The following is a 21,140-nucleotide window of genomic DNA, read 5'->3' on the forward strand; positions in this document are numbered from 1 at the left end:
AGACTGAATTTCTGAAAAGGACATGGTTGATGGCTAACTTTTCCTTTGAAAATATTCATTGCCTTATATTAGACAAATATGCAAATATTGTGATTCCAGCATGTCAAAGCTCAGATTCTACTTAATGTCATGATTCGTAGAGTTTATTGCATTCATCAATAATGCCTGTAAATGTAAATGAAACATACATTTTACAAAGTAAAGCAGTAAAAGGCTGCAGATTATAAAATGGAAACTGACCAGATTGCATTTCATAGAAGTATTTGTAAGTTTCCCCACATGGAGAGATCTGTAATTTTCATTGTGAATTTTCACCTCAGCTGTGAGTGAAATAATCTTAAAAAGAAATCCAAAAATTCACATTGTATGTTTTTTTTTAAACTAATTAGTTAACATTTTATTGTGTGAAATTAGAATTTGAAATAACACAAAATAGAGCATGATGTTTGGTACTCTATTTACAGTTACAGATATTAGACCTTTCCTGTAGTTCTTGACCAGATTTGCACACATCTCCAATGCTCTTAATGTGAGGAGTTATGTTGCCAAACATCTTTTGATACATGGCCTCAATCATCCTCTCCTCAATGCTCTGCAGTCATCCTGTCTCTTATGCAGAAAAGCACCCTCAAACCATGATGTTTGCACCACCATGCTGCCTAAGTGGGATGGTGATCTTGTACTCTTCCTTTTTCTTCCTCCAAACACAGCAAGACCACAAAGTTGACCTCCTTCCCTGCCTCTTCTGGATCACAGGAATGTCCTCTCGTCTGTATGCACATGAATTTGCACCTTCAAAAAATGTACAGCTAAAATAAATTCTAAAACATTATATTCTATGAAAGCTTTTGCCCCAACTCTGGGGATACAGTGTGACATGATTAAAATATTGTTTCTCGACTTTTTGAATAGGGTTTGGACTGCTAAAACCTCAGACCAATGGCGGTTTCTGATATGGGCAACTTGGGCAAATGCCCAGGGCAGCATCTTGTGGGGGCAGGGAGATGACATGAGCAACCCTCCTTCATGCATGCATGTCTTCTGCCTTCATCTTCATCAGCAGCATCAGAGTCAGTGACTGAAATAGCTCAACAGACTGGTTAGAAGGCTCTTTATGACCTCTAAGAAATGATTCTGCAAAGAAGAAACCTTTTCATGAAGAAGAATTCTTCAGAAAATCAAGAAGAATATGGACGGCCCTGTGCATGTTCTTCATCAGACTATTAATCAACAACAGAATGACTTCAGTTAGAGGCTTCTGCTGCCCACAGCCATTCACAGTTCTTCAAACATCAACTCTTTGAAGAAACTTAGGTAAATATGACTTGTAAAAACAACATTTAATTTTCCATTGGAGGTTAATAAAGTATTTTTGAATTGAATTCAGCTAAATTGTAATATTCCATATTTAACTGATAATTCTGATATTATTTCAATAAGAAACAGTTGTTGCTCTGGCATGTCAGAGAACTCCGGTTAGATCCTGATAAAAGAACAAGAAACAATAGTGTCAAAAATAATCTGACTCAACACTGAAGGGATGAATGAACGTGAGGAATTACTGACTAGCAACATAATGAAGTACTCCTCTACAGCATCAATGTTCACTGCCAATGCATTTACCCAAGGTATGGCCTAGTCTGCTTATTTTCCTGTTATCTTTCACCTTTTCATGCACCTGTACTGCTGTGCATCTAAGGAACATGCAGATGGAAAATCTCAGTCACACTCAATATAATATGGCCACTAATGAGCATTTTAAAATCTGAATCCCCCAGTGTGACCCAATGGCTGAGGTCATTAAGCATGAATTTCTCTGTAAACGTGCAGCACAAATGAGTATATTCCAGGCAGAAAATGAGGCTGTGGATTATTCGATTCAAGGAACTTTGAGGCTGCTGTTGTTTACAAAATCCGGCGCCTTATCTTACAATTATAATGATTGTGATCTGCATCCTCATTACTAATGAATGATTTCTTCCTTTACTTACAGTTCCTTGCAAATATAAACATACCCCATGAACTTTATTTTTTACAATTTTTGATGTCATACCCATAGACCTTTGTGGTTTATAAATACCACATACATGATTTTTGAAATTATTCTGTATCCATTTGTTCACCTACCTTGAATAAATCCTTTTAAGAAACACATTTTGCTGCAAGTAGAATGCAGCAAAAGACCTGCAAGACCTTTGGAATAGGTACATCTTTGTACATTAAAAGACTTTTTGCCCATTCATGTTTTTTTTTTTTTTCAATTGAACTAAGATAACACAGAATGCCTTGGTTATTCTGGTATATATAAGAAGCCTTATGTCCCATTTATTTATGTTCCATTTACAACGGGACATAAATAATCCCATTGTAGATCTGGATGCATTGCATGGTTTTTCTGTTGTGCAGTGAATCAAAACCTAAACAACTTATAGGTTCTCTTCCAGAATTGTAGTGCTTTAATAATCCATCTTCCCATCGACTTTACAGCTTTCCAGTCCATGCTAAAGAAAAGCAAAGTGGTGCTGCAACCACCATGTTTTGCAGTGGGGATGATGACACTGTACTTCTTTGTGTACATAAAATAAGAAAGCCAAAACAAACAAAGTTTGTGGTTCTAATGTGACAAAATATGGAAATGTGATATGAACACTTAATTCCAAAACACTGTATGTCTCACTTCTACCTGATATTATTTCAATGCTTATAGTTTAAGCAACAATCATAAACTAAACACATAAAGTAAAGACACAAGACAGGCAAAATAACCTATATTGGTAATTTTTTTTTAAAAAAGTGACCTGTCTATGCACCACATTGATGGGTACTTTCTTTCTTTCATTGCTACCAGTTTCCTAAAATTCAACTAGCACATTCTTATTGAGCACCTTCCCTTAAGAGTAAAAAATGAGAACACCAAGTCCTGTTTTCTTTCTCTCTTTTTGTTCAGTGGGGAACTGACCTGTCACATAATAAGCGGTGCTTGTGTGATCATTATTCACCATTAGTGGCCTTACATATCTTTCATCCAACTGAAGCGGGGTCTCAGTGTTCAGCTGGACATCTGTCCTCTTGAAAAGTGTGACATGCAGGTGGGGGAGGAACTGCACAGAACCACAGTATAGGTAGGCGAAGCTATTGACAGGGAAACTATTACTGTAGCTGTGCACTCTGCAAATCTGGCTTTTATGAAAGGGTAGAAAGAAGTAAGCCATTGTTGAAGGAAGCAATTAGAAGTCCTGTAGTTTGCCAGAAATCAGCTAGGGGAATTTTTCGGCCTAGATACAAAATACCATGAGTTTAGAAAACAAACACTGCACATCACCCAGAACACACCAGCTCCATGGGTTTAACAGGAACAGGGAAGCAAAGTGGTTTGGATCTGGGTTGTCCAATTCCAGTGTTTACAGGTAATTTTCCCTCATTTTAGACATAACCCTGCTTTCTCAAAGATAGTTCAAATGGCTGAATTGGCTACGCAGCATGTCATCAAATTCTGCAGGATCAGACTAAACACTTGTTCTTTTGAGATGTCTTGAACCAGGAAATAATCTATAACAGTACGCCCACTGAGAACTGACCTGATCAGTCAGGGGTCTGCAACCTTTATGGTCCAAAGAACCATTTTTGCCCTCAGGCAAGCTAAATAAAATCAATTTAGAGCTGCAAATACTACATGACCGCTTGAAACTATTTTTTAAATAAATATTTACAATAGAAAAGAACCATACTTTTATTTATATTTCTAGGCATTAAAATGAAGAATAAATAAACTTTTGCAAAAAAAAAAAAGCATACTTTTTTTTTCTTTTGGGTGTCAATATTTGTGCAAAATGATGTGAAGAAAAAAGCGTTTTACAACCTAATGACAAGAAAAATATATACAATTTATCAGTTTGTTGTCAAAATTCAATGCAATTTGAAAAACCAAAAACTTGAAAAATTGCTTGAATCCGCATTTGCTGTTCTATCCATATTTAAAAAAACAACAACAAAACATTAGTTGGTTCAATATAATTTTTAGCCAAAGTTATTAAGAGGCATTATGGAAGATTCAAAGAGCCTCTTGCCACAAGTTACAGATGCCTGCTTTAGATCCAAGTACATTGATATTCTAGGATGGCTCAGTCAGAGACATCCATTCCTAAACAAAGCTGAAAATCTGTGGCAAGACTTGATAACTGTTGTTGGGACACCCTCCAGCCAAGACATCAGAACTTCACTTTTTATTATTATTAAAGTTATTTAAAAATATTCACCTTTTATTTGATACGTACGCCCTACTTTATGTTAGTCTGATACATATATTTAAAAATAAAATACACCGAGCCTTGTGGATGTAACTAGAGAATCTGAAAAAGTTTAAGGGATGTGAGTAGTTTTGCTGGACACTTTATATTCATTAAGAAGGAAAGCATAGAAACCCAGGAGGTGTTCATTTTTAGTCAAAAACTGTCTGCCCTTCTTCATGACCACCAAATGAAATTAGACCAAAGATATTATTTTTGGAGCAGCCGCATGAGATGGGCCACAGGTCTCGAGACAGATGACAGACCTAGAAAAACTACACTGCATGTGTATTTTTGTAAAACGAAATAGACTTACTCATAAAGTCTATCATTTCTTGAATAAATAGCAAAGTATTTGAAAATTTTTAGTTTTGTCAGGGTAATGTTTGTAGGATGATGCATTCTGCTCTCAGCAGGATGAAATTGAAGTTTTTTTGTTTTTTTAATGTGGCAACCGGTGGCATAAATCATTAGGCAGAAACACCATAATGAGCCAGCACAGACAAAGCACCCAATTTCCATGGTGTCGGCTTTCTGCTGGGAGTTCTGGTGATAATGACATAGCTGTTTGTTACTTGGTTCTGAGCTGAATCACGAACACACAAGCCGAGGCCTCTCTGTCCTCAGTTTCTGGAACAAGAGAACATCATTAGGCCTCATCACATATCAGACAAGTGTTATTTAATATATCTATTTATTTAAGCTGCTACAAATTTTACTTTTCCAGCCACTTATGAATTGCTGAGAAAGACATAATTCAATTTTCCTGCACATTTTTTTCTTTTCTTTTTTTTTCTTGAGATTACACAAGTCTTGCAAGGATTAATCTTTTGAGGGGGATTACGTATACTACCAGTTTGCTTTAAATTCATGTAGTCTTTTAGTTGCAATATTTATAGCGGTAAAGATAGTTAAAGATATTGACACTGCATGGAATGAATATGACTATTTCCCGTTAAGCAGTTAAAGACATGCAGCAAGTGCCATGTTCTTTTAGACATCATGTAAAGCCATCTGCTTATAGCCCCTTGTGACTAATTGAAACGTAAATATTAGGTTTTCAGTTTTTCTTTCTCTGGCCAATCCATTAGTTTTAGCTTTCTGGCTGGTATCCGTACATTTGATGGCTCACTCAGCAGTGAATTTATTGTTTGCAAAATCTCTCAAGCATGTTGGCTTATGAATATTTTATTTGTTTTCCCTTTTATGATATTAGGGGGAAAAAAACAGGAGCTGAATAGATTTAATTGTTTTGGAAATTGTTGTGGAGACAGTTTTTATGGTTCTGATTTTTGACTGTATCAATGACATCCAAAAATTTATATAAACCAATCTCTCGTGTGAATCAAAATTTATTCAAAATTTATTCAAAATTAATTTAAAAACTATTCAAGCCCCTGGCAGAATTAAATCTAAAGTTGCTTTCACTGAGCCAAGATGTTTTGTTTCTGCTACGGCAATCGCTATAATTGCTTTTTTTTTTTTTACTGATGATTTTTATTATATATATTTTGCAATAAGCTCTTGATGTTGGGCAGCATCCTTGTTCTTATCCTAATCTTTAAATTTTTCCAAAGATTCTCAAAGGATGATATTAACTTTGGACTAACTGTAACTATCCATACAAAGTTTGAATTGATGCATCTTAGAAAGTTGCTGTGAAGCGATTCTGTTTCAGTAGTCATCAACAAGGTGGATATTTTAGCAAGCCTCATTCTAGGTGGATATTTCACCAGTGTTTTTAGGAGATTTGGTAGAGCTCATTTAGCTTACTCACATAACCATCTATTAAAACAAAGACAACACCTTTCCAGAAACTTAATATTGCCGTTCATCCATTCCAAGCAACTTTTGATGTGTTTGGAATCATTGACAGATGGAAAGTGAATCTAAAAGATTCTCTTACATTTGACAATAATTGTTATCTCTGAAAAAAAATCTATAATTGGTTTCAATTATAACCTAGGTTTCAATTATAACCTAGGTTATAATTGAACACCCAAGTCAGCCGGCTGGTAATAACCAAGATTTAAATGTATAAAAAACTGGAAGATGTTGGAACATAAGTGTCACTGTCCATGGTAAAGTGAGCTTAACATTAAAAATAAGCTCAGACGCTGAAAGAAGCCAGGGTGCCTAAAAATGTATATCTTTAACATTTACTGAAATTGGCAGCTACCAGAATGACTGAGGCTAATTTATTCTAGAAGAAATTAAGATTGTGTTGTTTGGTCATAATAACAAAAAAAGAAAAAGTGTTTTAAACTTAAGAACTCTGTATCAACTATTCATTTTGGGAAATATTCTTTATTTTTTTACTTTGTTTTTATTTGTCTCACTGAGATCCAACATTTTATTTAGAAGAGACGTTTTGATACATAAAACAAACAAACAAACAAACTAAATTATAAAAATAGTATCTACAAATATGTCCCCACTTATTTTTCGGGTATCTCAAGGATTTAGTTTAGGCTTCATTTTCTTTTATGCTTCCCCTGGGTTGCATTTTCTAAAACCTTGACATTGTTCACTTTTTTTTGCTGAGAAACTGTAACTTTTAATTTGTGTTTTTGCGTTTTTGTTATTTATGTTTTGTGGAGAAATGCCAACTGAAACCACTTTCTTCTAACAGGCATTTGTTTTCATTTAGGTTGATCATGATTAGTAATTTGAAAATTATTTAAACAGACTTTAAAAATGTATATTTCAATAAGCTCTAACTTGTCTTTATTTTCTGAGTTTATGTCCATCTCTTTTCACAGATTTATTTATTTAGTTATTTATGTATTCATTCATCTTCGACATGTACTTATTTCTGAGCAACATGTCTAAAACTAACATGCGAATAGAAACAATCAGACGTGAAATAATCCACATTATAAAAATGTGACGGAAACACGAATCAAAACGTATTACGTCACAACCAATTCTTCCACACTATTGGACAGAGTCAATGTTTACTAATATCTGATTGGCTACCTCCTTGAGTTCAGAGGTTAGCTTGTTTGATAACTTATGCTATAGAAAGAGGTGTTTTTCTGCAGGTTTGTACTCAGTAGTTCATGCTTATTGAAATGTAGAATCACACAGGTGGACTGTCGCCGATGTATTTAGTCTGTTATCAACCTTAAGGCATGCATGTTTTGCGGCAACCAGTTAAACATGCTGACATTAGCCTTGTAGCTTTGTCCATTAATTAGCTAGCTTGGTACCAAACAGGCAGTCGTAAATGACATATTTTTAAAGCTTACCTTAGCTGGCAGTGGGTTTAAAAGCGCTGTATCAGAGTTATGGCATCAGTCAGGCTTCTGTGTTTGTTCAATGGGAGGGCTGCAGGCTGGAGCAAAACATTAGCCCGGACTGGCTGCAGAAATGTCTGCAGTTCACCTTCAAGGCTGCAGAGCATGTCAGCCTGGGTCATTGATCAGTATGGCTCTAGTGGAGTTTTGAGGCACACAGAAGAAATCCCTATCCCGACTGTTAATTTTGCACATGATGTGATGATAAACGTCAGCGCGGCCAGTCTCAACCCTCTGGATCTGAATATGAGGGGTAAGTGCTATTCTGGCATTATCAGCAATAACACAAGATCTAAATATTTAAATGAATATGATTTGCGATTTTTTTCCTCTGTAGGGGGTTACGGAGCTACATTGCTTAACTTAAGGAGGGATCCTTTGTCTCTGGTTAACAGCTTTAGTGAGTTTCCACTCATTCTTGGCCGTGATCTGTCAGGTGTAGTAGTGGACTGTGGGTCTGGGGTAACCCACTTTGCTCCAGGAGATGAGGTAAGCACTTCAATACAAATCTGTCTTAGAAAAAATGAAGAGCAGTTCCAGTGTCTTGCAAAAATATGCACAAAGCACCCTTTGATACAAAAACAGAATTCAATCTTCTTTAACATACTGTACCACCCACCCCTTCATTTCCCAATATTTCCCCATGCTACCTTACAGAAGTTCTCCAAGTTTCTCAAACTGTTAGGAGCTTTTTTATCCACAACCCTCTTCATTTGTGACTCCACAAATTTTCTGTCAGATGTTGTTCTGCATTTGGCTATTTTCTGCTCAAACTTTTTTTTTTTTCCCGATGTACTGGTTCTGACTGGTTGTTAGAAAGTTAAATCCCTTTGCTCTCTTAGCAGACATAAAAAAATTGTCTGGAAATTCACTGGTGTTTGAAAATATTCATAGTTTTATTCATTTTTACAAAAAACAGTTACATCTGGGAGAAAAAGCAACTACAGCTCATGATACCACCAGTAGTTTTGAGAAATTTTTACAATTTATTCAGTACAGCTTTTTTTATTACCTCTTAGCAGCCTCAATTTGTTGTTTTTTTTGTCAATTATAATGAGACTCTGTACATGCTTATTTTAAATACTAAAATGTGGAATTTATTTGTACTCTTCTCCTGGTTCATGCATTTGTGCAGTGAGACTATTCTAATATTTTCTAATTTAGCTGCAAACTATGGCTTTAAAGGAAGTAAATGTCAGAAAAGGACAGCAACATTTTTTTTCCCGATTTAAAAGATTTGGCATAATTGATGTTTGACTTTTACCATAGAAGATTAAATTCTGAAATGAGATCAAACATTGGATAAAAAAACCTCCTTCTTTTTAATGCATTTTTGATCCATCCAAGTTTTGCACCTGGAATTAGCCCTGTAATTTTACATAACATTTTGAGAAAGGACAATTTAAAATTTCTGTTAAAAAGCTATGATGGAAAAACTGTTTTATTTCAATTTTTAGGCTTTAAAACAAAGAACAACAAAGAAGATGGATACATTTTATTTTACGGGATGTTAATATCTGTGGGAAATTATGTATACAAAATGAAAGCCTCAGTTTGCTGATTAATGACAAGAATAATGAATCTAATAACACATACTGGTGCCTTTAGTGTTATCCCGTTGTGGAAATTCAGTGAAATAATTCCATAAAAAAATTATGGGCAACTTCTAAAACCTACATATGTTATTATGTCTCTTCAAAACATTACCAGTACTTGATTTTATTTTTAAAAAAATCATTTTTAGCTAAAATGATTAAGAGCCACTCATGGCTCCAGAACCGCAGGTGCAAACCCTGATCTAGTCTTCCTTCTTTGCTTTCTTTTCACCCTTCTGTTTTTGAAGGTCTTAATAAAGTTGTAGAAATCTCAGTCATACATTTATAATGAGACTGTTTTGACATGTTTAACAATTCAAAATTGGCTAAGCTCAAAACAAAATTCTGGAGATTTAAATAATAAAAAGTTTGGAATGTTTATACAATAATTTTGAGAAACCCTGAATATTCTTCAGTTATGTTCAGGAACAAAGCCCACCACAGAACGTTACGCTTTTCTTTAGATGGTGACACTAATGAACGCCTCAACCTATAGTTTTTGTAACAATCAAACTGTTGGAGTAATTCTTAATTTGAGGAACAGTCCACAGATTTTCAGTGTGGTTGAGATCAGCAGTTTCCAAAAGCTTAATGCTAACCTGTTTGATCTATTCCAAAACTTATTTTGAAATAGACAAAGCATAGATACTTATGTTGAAAATTTATCAGTCTCTTTCTTGATTTGAGATTTAGTTGGAGTATTAAGGGATTGCCCTTTTTTGATATTCCTTTATCATTGCACAGTGCCCCATTTTTCACCACTAGCCTCACCAGCATCCTGCCTTACAGTTCATACAGTGTTTTTAAATTCTAAAAGTCATACATTCTGCCTGCCAATGTGGCCAGAAAATTTGATCTTTATCTAATCTGACCTTAAAGCTTTTCTCCAGAAGCCATTAGGCTTGTTCATGTGGGCAGACTGTGAGCTGATCAGCATAAAAAAATGACAAAAACAAAAATATACATCAGTCATTTGCAATTTTTTCTTTATTTTTCCAGTAATTCACACACATTTGGAACCAGTGACATGGCTTTAATGTTGACACAGCCAAAACCGAAGAGAGATATTTCATCTCACCCCCATTAAATGGCAACAACTATAATACATAGTCAAACCCTCTGACTATGTATTACAGTCAGAGGGTAACAGTGTAACCTGTTACTCAGGCTACACTGTTATTATTCATGGTCCTTTCTTGGAACTAAAAGATTCTCTTTGGTCGGTGGTTACATTAAGTTGACTCATAATAATTACGGACGCCTACTGTGTTGTCTCCCACATGTCCACATTAGTGTCTTCCTGTAGGCTGAAATGCAATTTTGCGAATTCGTCTTCAAGTGAACATGATTAAGGAACAGAAGGACACACAAAGATTTCCAGCAACATACTGTTCACAGCAGTGAGCCGCCCGTTTAAAAATATCCTTTAAAGCAAGTTAATTATGATAAACGGCAGGAACCGTCTTCTACTAGATGGCTGATTAGCCAGACTAAGACACCATGAGTGGGCGGGTAATTTCAGCTGTGTTCACCTTGTTAAATGTCATGTTGGTCCTCTAGGTGTGGGCTGCTATTCCACCGTGGAAACAAGGCAGCCTGGCAGAATATGTGACTCTAACAGAGTATGAGGTGAGATATAGAGACTGTTGTATAACATCAGTGCATGCGTTTAAGATTAGTTAGAAGTAATTGTTTGTTTTTCATGGAAAATATAAAAATGTACTGTAGAAAATATTATTTCAAGTGATTGTGCGTTATGAAGCCCTGCTGTGTAAGCAATTAGGATTAGGTTTGTTTGGTGGCAGTAGCTGCTGTGGCAGTAATTGCAGACACATAATTTGGCCTGTTTTCTTTCTGTGCTATATTTCTCTCATTCTGTAGCACCTTGCTTTTGTTGCAGCTCTCCTAGGCTTATTGTGACTGTTTTTGTTTGTTTTGTAGGTTTCCTACAAGCCAGAATCACTGAGTCACATAGAGGCTGCATCCATCCCCTATGTAGCCAACACGGCCCTCTCTGCGCTTGTGAATGCAGGAGGTCTTTGCAGGGAAAACTCCTTTAATAAAAGGCAAGAAGCAGCATGACCTTGGATAAACTTTTCACCTACCATAAGCTGTATTTTTTAGTTATTTACAGAAAATGTAAGTTATGCCTGATGAGGAAAGAGTCATTTCTGTAAGTTGGTGTGTTAAAATAACTGTATCTTTTCCTCCTCTTTTCTTCATCACAGTAATAAACAGAAGACTTAATTTATAAACCAAGTAGTGCCTTATAAAAGTATCAACATCTTAAACGTCTTCAGACAGGGTTTCCTCCGGTAAAGTAGATAAGATGTACCTTGTTTAACCAGAATTGGGTAATTATTATTATCATTATTCCTCTTAACAACAAGCTTTTCTGAAGAAAACTATTCCCACAGGAAGATGCTGCCACTACTTTGTCTCACTGTGGGGATGGTGTGTTCAGGGTGATGCGGAGTGGTGGATTTCTCCACAACTTTTTACTGAGATTAAATTAAACATAAGTTGGGTCTTAGAGCTGTTGGTTGCTCTGGATGCACTTTGGTCATGTGAAATCTAAAAAAAATACTTTCAAATTTGTGGTTTTAACTTGGAATATGTGTGCAAAACAGCGGTGATTATTGTGAAACAATTTCAAGGCACTAGGTCATATCTTCCATTCCTATAATTTCCTTTGTACCCCAGGATGATGCAGTTTCTGTTGACAGCATTGCTTAAATGAGTAACATGGTAAATAACCTGGTTTTTATGTTCCTCCTCAGAGTTTTGATCACTGGAGCATCTGGAGGTGTCGGAACGTTCTCAATTCAAGTAATCGAAATCATTTTCTGTTGTTGCTGGAACATTTGACTCATTAACCAAATGTTTTTCTCATAAACAAGAGAAAAACTTCTTGCTGCCAGTTTACATCTGTTTTTAAAAAAAAAAAAAAAATTCTATCCAGTTATTAAAAGCTTGGGGTGCCCATGTGACCGTTACCTGCTCTCAGAATGCCGAAGGCCTCGTCAGAGGTCTTGGAGCCGATGAGGTGGTTGACTACACTGCAGGAGATGTGGCTGAAAAACTGGACATGATGGAGAGGTGAAAAGATAGGCTTTGATGAAAACATATTTTAACCTATCTTTCAATATGATTTTGTTAAATTGAACAGCTTGTGGCTGTACCATTAGGTTTGACGTTATTTTGGACAATGTGGGAGAAGATATGGAGGAGTGGGCCATGCGCCTGTTGAAGCCCTGGTCAGGGGCGAAGTATGTAACGCTGGTGTCACCTTTACTCCTCAACACTGACTCCATGGGGCTGCTAGATGGATCACTTCACGCTGGGCTGACCCTGCACAACAAAGCCTTTCAGGTAAACATGAATCGCTTGAATGATTCTGTACAGAAGTTATCATCTCTAAATGCACACAAATCTGTTTTTGTCATGAATTGATCAGTTTGGGTGGGGATTCCTGAACAAAGGTGTCATGTTTAAAGCTCAACGGTGTTTCAAGAGCGCTTAGCTGGGAATGCACACCTGTTCAGACACCTGTAGTTCCCTCTACATTTTACTTCCATTCAGTTGATCAGATTAGTTGAACAGGGCGTGAGAAATCGTGTCATCACATGACCAGGCTACATTGGCTGCCTTTCAGACTTTAGCAGGAAATCAGACTTGGAGTAAGAATTTCAGACTTTGATCTTCTAATTTGGTAAAGTAGTAGTGAATTTTGAACATTTCATGGCTGCAGTGCATGAATCACACAGGACAGGGTGGAGCAGCTGTAGGGACTGAGTCAAGTTGGCCTGGCCTAGTGAAGGCAGCGATGACGGCACAGCTGGCCGCGGTGGGGCTGGCTGTTAGTGAGTCTGTGCATGCGAGGAGATTCGACTTGATTGGTGTGTGCGTGTGCGTTTGCCGCTGACGCAGCAGTATTTGGTATTTGTTCAGATTACAGCCGACTGACTGACTCTCCCCACCAGCAAATACCAGCAATACAGCATGTCTTGCCAAGCCTTCGAGGCCTTTTGTCCATGAGAGCAGCCAGCTGGTCAGTTAGGTGGGGCTCAGCTGCAGCGGCCTCACCACCACCATCTAGCTTTCATCTCATCACATCAGGGAGTTCATAGCACAACTGAGCCCTCTAGTGGTGAATGTGCACATAGCAGGAACCATCGGCTGGACCTTATACCAGTCTTTAGGTGATCAGTGTCCTGCATCTTTTTGGTGGACTGCTGCTCCTGCCACTCAGACGTAAATAATTTATTTACCTCATCAGCTTGTTATAAACTCAAGATGTCAAGAATCAGTCAGGGACCACTGCTGCAGATGTTAGAGAAGTGTTGAAAACATCCCGTGTCATATAAAGCTTTGAAAAAAATTGTACTTGCACCTTGAACTGTTTCTATCTTACATCCACAAACCGTAATGGTCTTTTTTCTTAAACTATGTCCTTCACTTAAGTTATTCATTATTTTTATTTCGGTCTATCACAGAAAATCCTGTAAAGTACATTAAAAGTTGTGGTATAATGTAAAAAGGCTCACTATCTGCCATGCAGCAGAGTGCAAACGTTCTTTCTACACAAGTTTAGTTTGTGTATAACTTGTTTTGGAGGCAATGACTTCAGCTTCCCAATAAAATAAATAAAAATCGGATCACTTTCTTGCTTCGAAACACATTTATTGGATACAGATCTGCTTAAACGCATAAGAGAAGCAAAAATATGACGTCCTAAAATAATATGGACATTAATAAAGAGACTATTCATTGCAATGTTTCTTATTAGAAATACCAACAAACTGTTTCATCAGTTGTCCTGATTGTTTTATCTCTCATTTTTGCCTTCACTCTGTTTTGCCTCCTAGAACATAACCTCCAGCGGAGTTTTCTACAGGTGGGCATTTTATGCTCCCGACGGTCCCACCTTGGATGAAGTCAGCCGGCTGGTGGATGCAGGGAAGGTACTGCCTCAGTGCTGCTTTAATATTCATATCATGCGAAGCTGACATTCAGAGCTGTGGGTGCTGGCAAAGTAGCAGAGTTAGGAATTGCCTGATTTGCACAGCAGTCGCAGGCTGACAGTAGACCTCATGCTGTGATGGAGATCATGGAGAGCAGAAATAACGAACATGCCAGGGATTCCCTACATGCCTGTGTTCAACGCTTCCCCGCGGTTTTGTAAATGAGCGAGAATCAAACTCCCGTAGTGCCTCGCTTGGTTTAGCTGGCAGCGTGGCGGCGTGCGCTGCTGGGGGGCGATGTGAGTCGGGCGCCAGGAAACTGTGAATGGATTTTAAAACAGTGCTGAGCAGCCAGTCGCCGAGGCATGTGGACCCTCTGTCCTTTTGTCCTGGGGGGCTTACAGCTTGCCTTACACTCTGACCAGTGGCTGGAAGCTGGGGAATAAGCACACACACACATAAATAACAAAACCACCACTCACTCACACACACACACACACACTATCTGGTTTGTAGTGACGCCATTGCGCCCTCCATTCATTGTTAAAGACAAGAGCTGCTGACCAGAATAACAAGCTGAGCTGCCAGTGCTGGACTAGCAGAGGATTGTCCAGCCTCATCACATTCTTAACCTCTCCCTCACATTTGGCACTGCTAAAGCAGAGCTTATTATACACATAAATCACATGTGTATAATTGTATTTCTATTTTCAAAACCTGTCAAGTGTGAAAAAGACAAAAAAAACCAACAAAAAAAACCAGACAACTTTTATTTCTAATATTTTGTGAAATAAAACAAAACATCAGCTTATCACTTTTGACTTTTAAAGCATATCTCTGTCCAAAAGGTTACATCTAGAACTGTAAATGTAATCAAATTGATGGATGCACTTTTTTTGTGTGAGATTATTTTTCTGCTATGAAATATTATTTTAAGACCTTGTTATGAGAGGGGTGATAAGTGTGGGGATGCAGATTTTATACTTCCACTATGTCTCGCTTTTGAAAAATAAAAAATCTGTATTCACTGTCTTTGACTGCAGTTTGTGGTTATAGTCACTGTTTGCAGTGGGAGAGACTAATGTGTTCAGTACTGGCTCATTTTGTCCTGAATCCACAAAATAGAACAGAACAACTTCAGTCAAAAACTACAGGCTCAGAAGGCAGGGAAACTCCCTTATGAAACATTTGAATGAAAAAAGCCCACTGCAACTCTAGACAGGCAACAGTTCATAATTTTTCACCCACACCTATTGAAGCGATTCTACTTTAAGCTTCTGAATTTTTCTCTGCTGGATCGTTCCAGATCCTGCCGGTTGTGGAGGCCCAGTTTCCGTTCAGCCAGGTGCCTCAAGCGTTCCAGAAGCTGGAGCAGGGTCACGCCAGGGGGAAGACTGTGGTTGAGGTGGCTGAAGACGATGAGTACATGGAGGCCGCGGAGTCTGAGCAAAAAGTGCAAGAAACGCTGCAGCAAAATTGAAGATGGAAAATTGCCAAGCGAATCCCTCGTGCACTTCTTTGACCTTTCACAATGCTACAATTCACAGCAACAGACTGTGAACTCCAAATGGGAAAGGTCATGAACAGAAGACGGTGAAGAAGAAAAGGGAGAAAGCCAAATGTTTTTCTTACAGCGCTCACCTTTCTGCGCCATTTTATATTTATAAACGGTGTTTAAATTATGCTGTGTTCATGCTCTATTGAAATTAAAGTACACTTAAAATGGTGACATTTAAAAGTTAATCAGGTCACCATTCTGTTGTTATCCAGACTCAGAAACATGTTGATGAATATACGTATATGCATAACATGGAATTTGGTTTAGTCATCTTTAAAGGTTTCACAGTAAAAGACTTGAATTTGTTTGTACTCTTTTGTGTTTTCTTGCTGGAATAACATAACCATGTATTGCATGTTCACAGAATTTCTTTTTGAGAAAAACAAATAAATTCTTATTACATCTATCCTTTCTACATTTATAAAATAGTGATGCAGATGCAATATATTTAAGATATTTATTGACAAAAATAGTTGTACAGCTTTAATAATTCTGGTAAAACAACAAAGACAAGTGATTATTGCTTGTATTTTATGCAGCTGGAATGTAAGGCAGGACGCAGCGGCATGATGCTAGTTACAAAGTAAGAGTGGTAACACTGTTTAACTTATTGGGGAGAAACAGATTTATCCAATGGAAAAATTTACACAAATCTAAAAGAAACATTTATGTAGGTTTAAAAATCAAAGTATTTTCAAGTTCCTACTTAATATATGCTTAATGGGTAATAATACATTCTTAGAAAATTTATTCTCTGTGTTGACCTCCCTCATCAAAAGGTTGCACAGCTCTTAAGCCTAATATTGTCCTTTCTGGCCTCCAACAAAGTTCTTCTTATAAAGAGGAAAAAGTTCAACACGGCTGTTTAAATGCTCTCCACATCCCATCTCTGCTGTAGTTTATGTTTGTCAAGTGTGTTCAGAATCACTTGGTTTTTATCGTAGTGATGTCCACCTGAAATGCAAAACACATTTTCAGTTAGTATCCAGATAATTAAGTGTTTATTTGTTTTTTTAAATCATGAAGACATACAAATTATCACTGTAACTCTATTTAAGAAGGATTTCATGCTCCAAATTATTTACCTCATCAGAATTAAATGACTAGGTCAAAGGCAAGATCAATGCTCACATTTGTATGCATATGACACTTTATAACACATAGTAATATTCAATAAGTTAGCATGTTAAAGAAAAGTTCATTTGTTTCAGTAAATTGATTCACAAAGCGAAACATTACATAGATTACAATTACAAACTGATGATTTCAACCCTTTATGTCTGATAATTATTATTTTTCAGGTACAGGTCATGAAAATATTTAAAATTAGAATATTACATCTGATCAATTAAGAAATACAATTTTGATACAGAAATGTAGGCTTATTGAAAAGTATTTCAAAGCCTGCGTAAAGGTTGTTACTTTCAAAAGGTACTTTTAATCTGACAAACCAGCCTATTCTGAACTCATATTCTAATATTAATACAGACGTTCAAATCGTATGTGAAAGCCACAGTTTAAGTTATTACTCCAATGTAACGTACAAGTTTTTAGTGTTTAGTCCACCAGATGTCACTAATGAACAGCTTTTTTTGAGGGGAAAGATTAGTAATAGAGTGCCAGTTGTTCAATTTTCTTTTTAGCATAATGTGCCCAAACGAAAATTGTAAAAGCACAGACAACATTAAGGACCATTATTGCATTATTATGAAGAGTGATGGATACAGTAGTTAAGTTTCAACCTGAAATGATTGGTTATTTGTCTAATACTATTCCTTGAAAATGAACCAATTTAACTTTTTTGCATTTTCTTATTCTTGCCCAGATTTGCAAACACAAACTTCAATGTCTTTTTTTATTGGGATTTTAAGTGACTGACCATCACAAAGTATAGTGCTAATGTGAAGTGGAAGGAAAAGGTACAGCATGTGCTGAAGCTACAGTCCTTGTGGTTGTTCTGGGTTCGACATGCAGCCATTTGCTGCATGTCTTCCTTCTCACTCTCTCCTCACTGTTTCCTGCCAGTTTACTATCCAATAAAGGCCACTAATGCTAAAAACATCTCAAAACGTGGATGCCATTAGCACTCACCTCTGTAAGGCAGTGATCTCAAACTGCATTCCTCAAAGACACACCCTGCTTCAGCATACCTAGCGTCAATATTAGCTCATTAGCAAAACTCTCTAGAGGTTGACTGTATACTACTGAGGCAGTATAGGTATCCATTTTCACATTTTGCCAGAAGTGATTATTATTTTTTTGCCTATATCATCTTTTGGTATATCTCGCCCTAAACGTTAGCTGGAGATAGGCACCGGCAGCCCTCCCGACCCCACTAGGGACAAAGGTGTACAGAAAATGGATGGATGGATCTTTTGGTATAAAGAACGTGTTTTTTTTTGCCAAGGTGACCTTTGGAAAAAAAATGACTTTGACCATTATTTTAGGAAGGTGACGATATGATGGACTGAGCAATGACCTGTTCCTATTTCTTAAATAATCTTCCCTAACAAACCTCTGATGTATTAATAGTACAGCTGTGTGTCTCGTTATAATCATAGCTATGAAAATCTTGCTTTATTAATCTTCCACTTCATAGTGATGAACCACTTTATATTTGTCTATCACATAAATTAGCATCAAAACACATACAAATGTTTAATTGAAATCTGTGAAAATGCAAAAAAGAAATTATTTCTTATTTCATAAGAAATAATAAAATAATTTCATAAGAAATAATCTCCAGTGGTGACTTTTTACCTTTTTAGACATGTAAGATAAATAACTTGGATCACCTATGTTTTAAGATTCAAGAGTCACGGTGTCAGGCTTGGAGGCTCACCTTTGACTTCCAGAACCAGATCAGCGTTGGGGCTGTAGCGGATGAAGCCTTCAGGGGTGATACTCCAGAGGTGGTTTTGGTTGTTAAGCTCTGGTGGCGTGAGACCAACTCGGCTTCCAGCCATCGTGACACTACCACTTGGACTCAGGCAGCACTCCTCCAAGAGCTGGATGCAGGTAATTAGAAAGAAACAGAAGCAAACATCTTTGTTTGGTTCCTTTATTACTACAGAAGAGCAATATTTTGGTGTACAAGTTATCTGGGAAGTGATCAAAACCTCACAATCTGTCTTCCATCAGCTTTGACCAGCAAGCAGCCGGTCAGATATTAAGAAATGTATTAAGTTTTTCTGTTATGTAAGACATCAAACTTAAAAACTTCCACTTTATTAGGTCTGGAAACACACTTTTCAGTTCAGAAAAATCCAATAAAGGTTAGGAACATGTGAGTCGATGCATACATGGAAATAATTCCTTAGTTTCTGTTGGGTTCACAGCTGCTGAGTCAATGGAATCTGAATAACTTTTTTACTGCCATTTCTTTGTCACATTTAATTAAATTTAATTAAAATCACAATCATCAAGTCAGACATGTAAGTGATACGTACACCTGATGCGCACATCTCTCTTAATTATGTCTAAATTAATTTCCATTTACTCCAGGATTAAACTCAATTATGGTCTTTCCAGTCCAAATAATTTGAGTAATCTCGGTTTTGGTTTCAAATTTGACTATTACATTAGTTTCATTTTTCAAAGTCGCTGAAGATTGTCTCAGCCTCAGGATTCCTGCACATTTACCTAATGAAAGCTACACACTGTCTTAGACTCAAACATCCGGGGCAATGTTTTTGGTCATATTCTTTTGGCCTTAAGCTTTAAGTCTTTATGGATGGATGGATGGATGGATAGACAAGTCTGTCAAGAGGGACAACATAAGAACTTATACCAACATGCTGTCTGCAGATTGAATTTTTATGCTCTATTTTCTTTTTCCATACTTATTCAGAACTGGGAAATAATGCAATAAAATAAAATTTTTTGGACTGTGTAGAAACCCCGCAGCCCTTTAGGAACAATGCATACCTTTGACATTACCAATATAGTAATGACCAGCTTGTACCTTGCAGTGTAAATATCCGTTCTGGTAAGACCATATCTGCTCTACGCCGTCCGTCTCTTCAGTTTCTTGTATCCGCATAAGTTTGACGTCATCCAAATCACCAGTCACTGACATTATTAGACCCGTCTGTCGGTTTCTTAAACGGAAGTACACTTGCTTCTGCACACACAAGGAAAGACATTTAAGCTGCGAAGATCAGAGGTTAAATAACATTTGGCTATTGGATTAAAAGTGTTGTTTTTTTCCCTTTCTGAGTTAGGTTTTAAAAGTGGTAACAAATCAAAGTAAAGATTCATCCGCCGGGTTTTTTCTGGCCAATTTTCTTTGAGATCCTTTTTAACAAGGAGTAAAACACAAAAAGCAGAACAGTAAATGTAGGAATTGACAAGTTTATCCTCGTTTCTGTTTCAAAGGATCAGATTCAACTGATTTAATTTTTATTAAACTAACAGTCTCTCAAAGTATATGCTGCTGGTTAATGTGTTTATAAAACAAAAATCCCAGGAACCTTTAGCTTTGATACATTTACAGAAAAAAAAAAGATTTTCAGTATCTAATCTGCCGATCTGCAGTTTGGTGATTCCAATCTCTCTTGTGAATCTCCAAATAAAATGGATGCCAGGAACAGATGTGTCTGGTACATATGTATGAACACAGTCTTTAGAAGTTGACATTAAGTACAAGCTTTGAACTGCGGTAGGTATGACACAGGGTGGAGCAAACCTGTAGAAGAGGGCGAAGAGATCCAATTTTCTGCCAGGTGCTGAACTTCCGCCAGTCGGGAACCTCACCAGGTTTCAGTAAAATCTGGCCACCCCTATAGTTGATTCCCTCGTATAATATCCATCTGATGCAAAAAACAAAAAATCAAAAACAAAGACAAATCTTACATCTTGTATGATTACAGCAAACCCACATAAATAAATATCACTTCAAGATGAAAAGGGCAGTATTTTTCTTCTTGTGTCTTCATATAAATGCCTTTGAATAACTGCTTATTCTCAAGAAAGCAACACAGAAAAGAGAAAAAGACAAACTGCACTTATGCATCCAAAAATATGTTCTTAATCTTTACCAGATTTGTATATTAGAAAAGAAAATAGCACTGTACATTCCCTTGTGTGTTTTGTTAGTTATGATTCATTTCATGGATTGAAGCCAATAATTCAAAAAAATATTTGATCTGTGAATGATTGATAAAATGAGAGAACACAAACCTCTCTAAGATAATCTTTTAAAAGGTTCTGAGGTAATCCTGATTTTTGCTCTGCAGTGAGAATAAGCCACTCCACTGAGAACGTTGCCAGTGAGCTCTTTATTTCCTCAGCAGGACTCACACCTGCAGTCTAAATCTGACACGTCAGCAGCAGGTTTCCATCATTGATCTACATGTCAGCAGTGCACTGTGAGATGTGCTGAGGCAGCACTCTGAATTTGAAATCTGATGAACATCTCCAAATGTCATTTCACACCC

General features: G+C 36.9%; 2 protein-coding genes across 3 annotated transcripts in view; one reads left to right on the forward strand and one right to left on the reverse strand.

Moving 5' to 3' along the window:
• Positions 1–7,258: 7,258 nt before the first annotated feature.
• LOC114158875 (reticulon-4-interacting protein 1 homolog, mitochondrial-like) lies at positions 7,259–16,013 on the forward strand. The gene is made up of 9 exons (XM_028040772.1): positions 7,259–7,838; positions 7,923–8,074; positions 10,741–10,809; positions 11,122–11,246; positions 11,961–12,009; positions 12,143–12,279; positions 12,369–12,552; positions 14,049–14,144; positions 15,451–16,013. The coding sequence occupies exons 1-9, from the start codon at positions 7,577–7,579 to the stop codon at positions 15,622–15,624; spliced, it is 1,248 nt and encodes a 415-aa protein (XP_027896573.1). The 5' UTR covers positions 7,259–7,576; the 3' UTR covers positions 15,625–16,013.
• A 132-nt stretch (positions 16,014–16,145) lies between these two features.
• The window catches only part of LOC114158874 (uncharacterized), a 34,125-nt gene continuing 29,130 nt past the window's right edge, over positions 16,146–21,140 (reverse strand). For both annotated transcript variants that reach the window (XM_028040771.1, XM_028040770.1), the window contains 4 exons: positions 20,390–20,513; positions 19,667–19,825; positions 18,545–18,710; positions 16,146–16,656 (listed from right to left, as the gene is read on the reverse strand). In XM_028040771.1, the coding sequence (XP_027896572.1) occupies positions 16,568–16,656; positions 18,545–18,710; positions 19,667–19,825; positions 20,390–20,513 (538 nt within the window). In that variant the 3' untranslated portion in view covers positions 16,146–16,567. The remainder of the gene's footprint in view (positions 16,657–18,544; positions 18,711–19,666; positions 19,826–20,389; positions 20,514–21,140) is intronic.

Source organism: Xiphophorus couchianus, chromosome 15 (genome assembly GCF_001444195.1).
Source record: "Xiphophorus couchianus chromosome 15, X_couchianus-1.0, whole genome shotgun sequence".
NCBI classification, from domain to species: Eukaryota; Metazoa; Chordata; class Actinopteri; order Cyprinodontiformes; family Poeciliidae; genus Xiphophorus; species Xiphophorus couchianus.

Bases quoted from the DNA above. Each gene is read 5' to 3' on its own strand.
- LOC114158875 (XM_028040772.1), top strand. From the start codon at position 7,577: ATGGCATCAGTCAGGCTTCTGTGTTTGTTCAATGGGAGGGCTGCAGGC. The intron at 7,839-7,922 runs GTAAGTGCTATT...TTTCCTCTGTAG, and splicing joins TCTGGATCTGAATATGAGGG to GGGGTTACGGAGCTACATTG. The intron at 8,075-10,740 runs GTAAGCACTTCA...TTGGTCCTCTAG, and splicing joins ACTTTGCTCCAGGAGATGAG to GTGTGGGCTGCTATTCCACC.